The 10,810-nt window shown below is 45.8% G+C and overlaps 1 protein-coding gene across 1 annotated transcript in view; it reads right to left on the bottom strand.

Moving 5' to 3' along the window:
- LOC104506275 (ceramide synthase 4-like) overlaps positions 1–10,810 on the bottom strand; it is a gene marked incomplete at its 5' end in the record, with an annotated part of 16,690 nt that overhangs the window by 1,492 nt on the left and 4,388 nt on the right. Inside the window, 6 exons of the mRNA XM_010147174.1 lie at positions 3,446–3,602; positions 4,026–4,132; positions 4,387–4,515; positions 5,390–5,482; positions 8,164–8,214; positions 9,795–9,852. Coding sequence (XP_010145476.1) covers positions 3,446–3,602; positions 4,026–4,132; positions 4,387–4,515; positions 5,390–5,482; positions 8,164–8,214; positions 9,795–9,852 — 595 coding nt within the window. The remainder of the gene's footprint in view (positions 1–3,445; positions 3,603–4,025; positions 4,133–4,386; positions 4,516–5,389; positions 5,483–8,163; positions 8,215–9,794; positions 9,853–10,810) is intronic.

Consider the following 10,810-nt stretch of genomic DNA (forward strand, 5'->3'; position numbering starts at 1 on the left):
GATGGATCCCTGCTTTCCTGGGGCGGGCTGAACACCTGCCTGCCCATGGGAAGTGGTGAATCAATTCCTGCTTTTGCTTTGCTTGTGTGCCCAGCTTTTGCTTTACCCATTAAACTGTCTTTATCTTAACCCCCAAGTTTTCTCACTTTTACTCCTCTGATTCTCTCCCTCACCCCACTGGGGGTGGTCGTGGGGAGTGAGTGAGCACCTGTGTGGTCCTTAGTTGCCATCTGGGATTAAACCAGGACAACGTCCATGGGTAGGAGATGCTATCTTCTATGAACAACCTGGACCTCATGTCATTCTGGGATTGGCAGTTCAGGAACTATGCAAGGGTCTTGATCTGCAGCATAACGACAAATAGCAATCAGTATTTCTAAGTTTATCCATTCATGGCCATAGAATGTGGCTGAGGCCTTAAACCTAGCAAGATTCACCAAGGAACTATTTATCTGCATGAATAACAATGATGTATTTCAAGTTGCGTGTATGAGGGAATGAAACTTGTACTTCAGGATCTTGGCTGAGTTCTAATTACTGGGGATTAGAGAACATGAGCCAGCCTGTGCCCAGGTGGCCAAGGCAGCCAACAGCATCCTGGCCTGCATCAGGAACAGTGTGGCCAGCAGGGAAGGGATTGTCCCCTGTACTGGCCACTGGGGAGGCCGCACCTCGAGTCCTGTGTTCAGTGTTGGGCCCCTGACTCCAAGAAGGACATAGAGATGCAGGAGTGTGTCCCGAAGCTGGGGAAGGGTCTGGAGAACCAGTCTGAGGAGGAGCAGCTGAGGGGGGGTGTTCAGCCTGAGGAGGAGGCTCAGGGGAGACCTGATGGCTCTCTACAGTCCCCTGAAAGGAGGGTGCAGGGAGGTGGGTGCTGGTCTGTTCTCCCAGGTAACTGGTGACAGGACAAGAGGAAATGGCCTCAGGTTGCATCGGGGGGGTTTAGACTAGATATTAGGAAAAACTTCTTCACTGAGTGGTCAGGCACTGCAAGAGGCTGCCCAGGGAAGTGCTGGAGTGTGTTCAAGGAACATGTAGACGTGGCGCTTGAGGACGTGGTCTAGTGGGTATGGTCGTGTTGAGTTGTGGTTGGACTGGATGGTCTGATAGGTCTTTTCCGACCTTAGTGATTCTGTGAAGGTAGTGCAGACAATCCTGTAACCAGAGAAGGAAACTGTGGAGATGAGGCCCATAAGAAGAATATGAACAGAGTGGAGTGAGAATTTCATGTCTCTCAAAAAGGAGAGTGTGTCCTTTATTCTTGATGATACTACTTTGGGCTGCTAAATACAGTCACTAACAGACCTGTTCATGTCAATTTTTTTTTTGCTATTCACTGCTCAATATGGAAAGCTCTCAAATATATTTTTGCATCAAATATGGCAGATGATTTTTAAATAAAATAGGAAAAATTCTGGATATGCCTCAGTATATTCTCCCTGATGGTTCACTTCCTCCTAGTAAGACTATTTATTATCTCATCATTTTACACTGTAATAACCGCAAAGGTAATTCAGCCCACACTAGAATCAGAAAATCAGTTGTGTCTTCATTTTCTGCCCTGGAAACAGAAGAAAAACAAACTGAAAACAGAAGTTTGTGTTTCCTAATTTGCAAGTAATTTGCCCTCTGCTATCTTAAGGACAGGCAGATAAGGAAAATGGGGACAATATGGATGAAGAGGAGCCTTTAATGCTTGTTCTCAGATCCTATGGACAGAATTCCCCAGTTGGATACTAATAAAACAACTCCTGGGCTATGAGGTCAACTCCTATAAGGCACTGACTTGTTACTCCTGGCATGCGGCCAATCTAATGCCATCAGGTCATGCCTTTGATTTTGGAAAGAATTACATGCTGAGCAGCACTTTGGTCTCACAGCAAGTACTACAGGCTATGGTCAGAGTGGGATGCATTTCACCAAAGTTTATACAGCTGCATCTCAGACATTCATCTAGGGTTGCTCTATGACCGACAGCGATGAACAGCACTACCTGGGTGCATGCTTGAATGGACTATGCTTAGGGCATGCCTGTTTACTGCTACGAAGAGAGTCCAGACAGCTGGTTTAGACAGAAATATCTACTCTGCAGACATCTACAGCACTGTAAGACAACCCACATGAAACATGTATTAATGATCTGGATGAGGGGGCAGAGTGTACCCTGAGCAAGTTTGCTGAAGACATACAACTGGGAGGAGCAGCTGATATGCCAGAGGACCTTGCTGCCACCCAAGGGACCTTGACAGGCTGGAGAACTGAACTGACAGGAACGTTGTGAAGTTCAACAAGGGGAAGTGTGAAGTCGTGCATCTGTGGAGGACCATCTCCAGGCACCAAATCAGGCTGGGGGCTGCCCAGCTTTCATAAGAAAAACCTGGAGGTCCTAGCAGACACCACATTGAACAAGCGCCAGCAATGTGCCCTCGCCCCTCCTGGCCTGCACTAGGAAGAGTGTTGGCAGCAGGCTGAGGGAGTTGATCCTTCCCTGCTAATCTGCACTGGTCAGGCCACACCTGGCATGCTGGTCCAGTTCTGGGCTTCTCAGTACAAGAGACATGGACACATACTGGATAGAGTCCAGCAAAGGACGGCAAAGACGATGAAGGGACCGGAGCACCTCACATATGAGAAAAGGCTGAGAGAGCTGGGACTGTTCAGCCTGGAGAAGGAAAGACTCAAGGGGATGTTATTAATGTGTATTCCTGAAGGGAAGGTGTAAAGACGATGGAGCCAGGCTCTTCTCAGTAGTACCCAGTGGCAGGACAAGAGGCAATGCACACAAATTGAAACACAGGAGGCTCCCTCTAAACAGCAAGAAACACTTCTACACTGAGAAGGTGATCAAGCACTGGCACAGTGCCTAAAGGAGCTGTGGAGTCTCTGTCCTTGGAGATATTCAAAAGCTGTCTGGACATGGTCCTGGGCAACCTACTTCAGGTGACTTTGCTTAAGCCAGGGAATATGGACAAGACTTCCAGAGGTACTTTTCAAACTCAGCTATTCTGTGATCTCAGGAACACTGTAATTAAAAATAAGGGAAGCGCTTCTGCACTGGCCTCACCTATCATAACAACTCTCCCCATCCTGATTTTTTAGTTTTGTTGCAAATGCAAATCATAATGGGCAACATGCTGGGATCCTTGCTCATACGTCACTGGCTTTGTTCATAGAAGTCTTCTGTGGAGTCCAATACACTTTTTTTCTCGAATACAAGCATCAGAAGTGGACCCAATATTGTAGTGACTCATAAAATCTTACTTTTTTTTGGTCAACTTTCCTAATAACATTGAGTTATTATTTCTCCTCTCTGTTAGAAATGTACATGTATAACTTCATTAGGGCAAGAAGAAATCCATCCTAGATGAACCCCTGTTCTCCCAAGCAGTCTAGGTGGACCCTCCCTCCCCATGTGATGTACAGAGGACTACAAACTGATCCATACCGTGCCCTGGAGGATGAACTTGTAGACCATGTGAATAATTAGGCAGGACCAGAAGACATGGAGCAGCTGCAGAATTATCAGGAGAGCATTCATGAAGTAGTATCCAAAGAAGGGTTGGAATATCTCCATGGAGTAGTAGTAGGTGTTATAGAGCACTCTGCAAGAGAGAGGGAATTGCAGTGGAGGGAAAGCATGTTGTTAGTAGGGCCATAATTAAGCCCCAGAAAGCTCTAGTCACAGAGGAAGTTTCAGGTCAGCCACCTCCTTCTTATATGTAACATGTTTAGCCAACCCTCAGTTCCCCACCAGAAATAAGCAAGGTAAAGCCATAGACTGAGTATTCCTCCTCTGCAGTATCCCTCAGGAGTTCAAGACTACCCTATGAATGCCAAGGCAGACCACTCTATTTCAGCCCAAGGCAGATGCAACAGCCATGTGGCACAGTAGCCTATGCAAGGGGCAGGGACATATGCTCAACGATTGAAAAGCAAAGGCTGCAGCCAAAGATTCAGCATCCAGTTGAATTATACTGTCTCTCAGAAGGCAGCTTTCCCATTTCCCTTGATTGCAGCAGACTCACGTGTAGGGGAAAATGAGCAGGCGGCTGACGAGGAAAACAGCTGAGAAGATCATAAAGAGGCTGTCACAAGTTTTTTTCCACTTCATGTAATTGAATATCTTAGTTGGCTGGAAGGAGAAAGAACAATAAAACAGCAGGCCAAGACAGTGCATGTGCACATGCTCCAGGAGGCTAATGAGCCAGATAGGATACAATCTGCATGCAGGCAGTCATGCCTCTTCCTGGCTCTCTGCAGGGCACCCTAGGCTGGGTCAGGAGATCCGTACTGAGTCACCTGTGAAACGCCGGGCCCATACTGTGTTAGAGCTGAAGAGCACCATGGCTAATGACTTTGCCTGGCACGTTTAGTTGTGGAGCTCACCTCCAGGAAGCAATCCGAAGCATCATGAATCACCATCACCAGTGTCCCAATGCGGATGTAATTGGCACAGTATGAGAAACTGATCAGGAAGATGGTTGCCGCATGATGGACTATCTGCTCCTTGAAGTCCTGAGGAGAAAGGGGACAGCAGAGAGTAAAATACGTAATGCACCTTCTGCCCTGGTTCAAGCAAGCCTCCTGCAGGGTAGCAGTGAAATCTCTACCCAATGACTACGAAATCTCCCACTGTAAGGTTTTACCCACATAATTCTTTTACCGAACACATTCTAGAAATGCAGGCAACCAAGAGACCCAGGAATGAAGAGTTTATGGTGTAAATTGAGGATGTCCCAACAAAGAACACTCTCTCCATCCACCAGTAACAGTGTGACGATGGTGCGAATCAGAAGACAGAATAAGAGCCAATGACTCACGAGGTACAGACAAATTCAACATAAAGAGAGCTTCCTTTTTGTCAAAAAGCAGTGCCCATACCCATCTCTGCTCTGTGCCCCTGTACATGCCTATTGTTTGCACCATCACCTCATACTGCCGGGATCACTGACGGAGACTCACGACGACCTTTTACTTCTCAAGCTGCTTTCACAGCCTCAATACACGCGTGTGCCCATGCAGTCACACAGCACCCTGTTGGGGCACTGGCACCTAGGAACACATGCAGCCTAACTGGCAGAGAATCTTTTCCTGTCTCTACATCAGTGCAGCCTAGAGGAGTCCCAAAAGAGCAATTTTCAAGTTGGATTTTAAGTCCGGATTGAGAACTCTGCAGTAGTTTGCACCTTTCTATGTCAGGGTTTGTGTCCTCCACTTGCCAGAGGAGAGGGAAGCCAGTGACTGGGAATGGCAATTCCTGGGAATGAGCAAGGACATGGTCCCCAGAAATCTCAGCCTAGCACTATATACAGGCTCTACATACATGATCACTCTCCTGAGTGCTCATTTTGGGTCTTGTTTGTGCTTCTTTCCTGAGGTTGCCACTTACCTTCCTCTTCACATCAAAGGGCAGGGTGAACACCAGTGAGCAGTAGAAGGAGAGCTCCAGCAGGTAGTACCAGAAGACAGAGGGTTGGAGAGGCTGTGAGAGAGGGAAAGACAGTGAAATACCCACCAGATAAGGTAGAGCAAGGGCTGGAAGTGAAGACTTCTGTCTAGGCAAAAGAATACCAGACAACCAAACCAACAAAACTGGTTCTAGCAACTTCAAGGGGAAATACATCACTTGAATGCGGTTACTTACTAAATGTCATCTGTGCTGAGGTGAAAGCAAACAGCAGGGAAAATTCCACTTTGCTGCACTCTGTGGAACAGTTAGGGAACCACCAGGAAGATCCTGAGTATTTTTAAGTTTTCTTCAGGACTCTGTAGATTCCTGAGCAGTCAGTACAGAGCTTTAAAAACTATGTAAGCCATTTCACTATGGTGAAATAAGGTAAGTAGCAGCTGAATAAATCATTCCCTTTTTAGGATTCAGGAAGATACCTCAGACACCTTGCACTCTACCACAGATTATTCAGTTCAACTAAAATAATGGGGAAAAATTGCAATCCCAGTATGAACAGTAATCTGCATTCTTGTGGGAGGACCCCACGCCGCAGAAGGGGGATACCCAAAGGAGGCTGTGACCCTGTGGGCAGCCCGTGCTGGAGCAGGCTCCTGGCAGGAGCTGTGGCCCCATGGAGAGAGGAGCCCACGCTGGAGCAGGCCGCTGCTGAAGGACTGCACCCCATGGGAGGGACCCACGGTGGAGAGGTTTGTGGAGACCATCTCCCATGGGTGAGACCCCATGCTGTAGCAGGGGAAGAGTGTGAGCAGGAAGGAGCGGCACAGACAACATCTGATGAACTGACTGCAATCTCCATTCCTCGTCTCCCTGGGTCGCTTGTGGGGAGGAGGTGGAGAAGTCAGGAATGAAGTTGAGCGCAGGAAGAAGGGAGAGGTGGGGGGAAGGTGGTTTTAGATTTGTTCTTATTTCTCATTACCCTACTCTCATTTGATTGGCAATAACCTAAAAATTTCCTAAAGACAAGACTGTTTTGCCTATGATGGTAACTGGTAAGTGATCTCTCTGCCCTTATCTTGACCAACAAACCTTTTGTCCTATTTTGTCCCTGTTGTCCAGTTGAGGAGACAGAGCAGCTTGGTGGGCATGTGGCAGCCAGCCAGGATCAACCCGCCACGGTGTGCCATTATGATGGCTTGGATTGTTTTTGAAAAAACATTCTCCAAATGTACAGAACAGCATGCAAGGACCCACGTGATCCTTTCAGTCTTACGTTCCTATGCAAGCACCACCTGTTAGTATGGTTTGACTTACTCATCTGCCCCTACAGATTTGCCCCTAAAATTTCTGCCTTTGAGCAACAGCAGATTGTTTGGAGACTGGTCTTGAAAGATACTATGTCATTCTTCACTCATTTCTTCTGTTATGTTTCCTGTGCCTCAGACTGTTAAAACTGTACATTACATTTCCCTTTATGGGTTTGCAACCTCTAAGTATAGTCACAGGGTCTTGCTCTAAGTCTGACTGCAAGAACACAAAGCCCTGGCACACAGGCAGTCTTCTCTTTGTCTTGGTAGTGGGAGCAAGTTTTCTTCAACCTCCTCTTCAGTTAATGAAAAATTTTAGTTCCTACCCAGGAAATTCTAGTACTGTAAAAGCCTGTGCACGGGAGCTCCCTGCAGGTAGACATGTCTCCCTCCTAATGCACGAGATTACTACCCTGCTAGACACACCATCTGCTCTCAGAGCAGAGAGGTACCTCTTCCAAAGTTAGAATCAGATTTTTCACGTTAATGAAATTTAGCTCTCTTTATGTCTGATCTGGCATCCACAGCAGTGTGATATAGGAAGACTCCTGCTATAACAGGCAACACTTGTCTTCTCTAGAGAATTCAGAGCACATAAAAACATCAGGGGAAAGGCAGAGCAGGCAATAGCACCTGTGCTCAGTAGGTGAAGCCCCTTTATAACTCTTTCAACTTTTCAAGTTACAGGACTAGGAATAATAAGGGAGGCAGCTGGCAAAAAAGCACACGGCTTTTGGCTGCTGTTTTTACTCCCTGTGTTGATGAACAAGGACAAGATTTTGTGCCTAGCTGGCAATTTTCATTGAGGGTTATTCTCGTCTGGGCTGATAAGAGATATATGCTTTCCAACCCACTGAAAAGCTTCTCACAGCGCTGTTGTGAAAAAACACAGAATATACACTGTAAAATTGTGAGAAAGCAGCCTCTAAACTTAATGGAAATGATGCTGTATTGCTACTGGCCATACTGCCAGTTCCATTGGCAAACCACCTCCTTGGGAAGCACTGTGTACATTACTCTTCAGTACAGCTGACAGTACACAGCATTCAGAGCATGTCCTCTGCTCTACTACATTCTCCACTCCCCACTGAAGTCTTCACTTCTCCTCATGCAACATGTCCTTCTCTGTCCTCAGTCTTGTCTACAAACTAAACAACCTTGGAGCATTCCCATTTTTCAGATTCTTGGCTCACCTGGTCAGAAGTCTCACTTTCCCTTTACTTCTACAGGCTGCCCCTGCTTCCACAAATCGTCCTCTTCTGTGTTTGGATTACAGCAGATACAAAGACGTTCTCCCTTGCTGAGAATCTGGTTCTAAATTCTCAGGCCTCAGGAGTCTGAATTTAATTCAATGCCCTCTCTTTTGTCACGAGCATAACCTGATTTTCCACAGGTATCAAAAGACAATACATGATTTGTAACAGCGGTTGTCCCTCTTGCATGACTCACCTGTTGGGGATACCCTGTCCAGCACTCTCTATGGTCCCAAAGCCAAGGCTTCTGGAAAGAAAAAAGCAACATGAATGTGAGAATGCCAGAGGAATTCTTCTCTTATCAACTGCCAAACTCCTTCAGTTTGTTACTACTACAGACTTTCTTGTCTTTTGTTACAGGCAGAGCTGGTTATACTGTTTGGAATTCAGTTACCATGAGAAGTTGCTTGAGACATCACCAATATGCAGCTATTGCACTGAAATTTCACATGCTGGTTAGGCCAGTTCCAAATAAAACAGCTCAGGGATGATTTCTACCAATTTGTTGCAGCCTTCTGCAAGTTTGGGGTGGTGATGGGTTTGTTTTGAATATACTAAAATGTTTTTCCAACTATGCCATTAAGGATCTCTGTGGTTTGGACAACACAAACGTAGTAAGAAGGCTGGAAACTCGTGTGTCAGGAAAATGGCTTTTACTCTAACAGTGAGGATCATGCTTTAGTTTGTTAAGTAATGAACTCTGAAAAGATCCTACTTTGTTCACATTTCACAGAAAATTAGCAGTTTAGAACTTGGGAGCTTCAAAATGTTCACAGAAACATGGCAATGAAAGTCTCCAAAAGCTCTTCGTGCACGGAACATGCTCTGACCCTTCGCTGCGCCCAGACCAGAGCAAGCATGTCGTAGAGCATGCAGGATGGAACATATTCTGTGCCTCATCTGTAAGGGTGGTTTTCTATAACGGTTCCACAAGGCTCCAGATAGCAGAGCTAAGAGCAGGAAGGCAACATTTCTTCTTCTCTCACTGAGCATTTGCTGGTGCATGGGCAATATGAGAGGGAAGCAGGAAGCAATCGTTTTTTTACAAGCAGTGGTCATAGGAAGAGGCACATCCTCCTGCTGCCCAGGAGTGGGGTTGGGACTAGGATGTACATCAAATACACGTACAGGACCAGGAGAGATGTGTGATACCGAATAAGAGAACAAAGCAAAACCTCTGAAACAACCATGGCACACCATGTTACTTAAACTAGAAAGGAACCCCAGATCCCTGAATTTCATCATTCCTCTACTCTCAGCAAATAAAGCTGTTTCTGGTGGCCTACTGTGGATAACTTTCTACTGCTACCTGCTATTTTTCTAACTCATGGGACAGAGGTTTTGCCATCAGTCTAAAACTACTAATATAGAATATAAATATTTGATTTTTTTCCAAAGAAAAAGTGTGTTTCACAAAACCAAATGCATGTTAATATACTACTCAGATTACAAAGTAAACATGTGAAAGTCAGGAAAAGGATCTTCACCCTAACAGGCATTAGATACAACACACAAACAGGTCCTGCAGCTTCCATCTCAGGTAAGTGTTCCATCTCCTACCCCGCAGAAATGTGTATTTACACAATCCCAATTGTCTTCTGCTTTGCCACAAGAACAGGAAACTTTTTGGTTTTGAGCTAGAGTTTTTAAAATAAGCATGATCCAATACGTTTGTGGTCTCGTTAGTGTGCTGGGCAGAGGTTACACTCTGACCTGGTGGGAAAACCTCTGTAAGAAGGTCGGGAAGGACATGTTTGACAACAAAATCTGCCATTCTTGCAGGCACTGGCTAGGTAGGACAGCAGGTGGCACTGCTTGTGTACTCACATCGTACAGGACAGCAAGTCCAGTGAAGAAAGAAACCATGTAAAATGTAAACCTCCAGCTAGAAACAAACAAAACAAAGTACTTCAGAATCCCATTCATTAACCACCAAGCTGCAATTCTGTGTCAATCACACTCATTCGAAGAATGGAACTATTGAGGCAAAGGCATACATTAACATGTTAAAAGTTTACCCAGATCCTAACAGGAATGGCTCTTTGCATGTCATTAGCACGTTCAGCAGACTTCAAGAAGAACAACTCCGCTTTAGAGATGGCAGAAAATATAAGAATCTGACTAAAATCACCCAGATAATCATCCCAAACCTTCCTAGCCTAGCAGATGCATGGGTAAAAGTCAAACAATGCCAATCTCTCTCCTAGGCTTTTGGAAGATTAGGCTTGCTAAATTAATTATGATGTGAATTAATTACTGTCACAGTCGGTCTCAGTCAGGACCTGTTAATGATTTACCCACATTAAACCCACACAGAAGGACATATAAACTGTTTGCCAAGTTCAGTGGATGGAGGCAGGTCACACCGAACATACACATATATAGTATAGAATGAGGGGAAATTCACCCCAAGAGAATAAACAAACTGTTGAAGGACTGTTGTGGTTTAACATGGCAAGCAGCTAGAACACCACGTAACCGTTTGCTCACTCACCCGCCCTGCAGTGGAATGGGGGAGAGAAATGGAGGAAAAAAGTAAAATCTGTGAGTTGAGATCAAGACAGTTAATAGGACAGAAAAGGAAGGGAATAATAATGATAAACGAACATACAGAACAACTGATGCACAATACAATTGCTCACCACCTGCTGACTGATGCCCAGCTCAGCCCCAGCCACAGCACCCCCAGTTTACATACTGAGCATGACATCACATGGTCTGGAACATCCCTTTGGTCAGCTGGGGTCAGCTGTCCTGCTGTGCACCCCCCGCCTCCTTGCGGGCAGCGTGGCGTGAGGAGCAGAAAAGGCCTTCGCTGTGTGCAGGCACTGCTCAGCAGGCAC

The sequence above is a fragment of the Eurypyga helias genome, unplaced genomic scaffold, assembly GCF_000690775.1.
Source record: "Eurypyga helias isolate BGI_N326 unplaced genomic scaffold, ASM69077v1 scaffold11172, whole genome shotgun sequence".
NCBI classification, from domain to species: Eukaryota; Metazoa; Chordata; class Aves; order Eurypygiformes; family Eurypygidae; genus Eurypyga; species Eurypyga helias.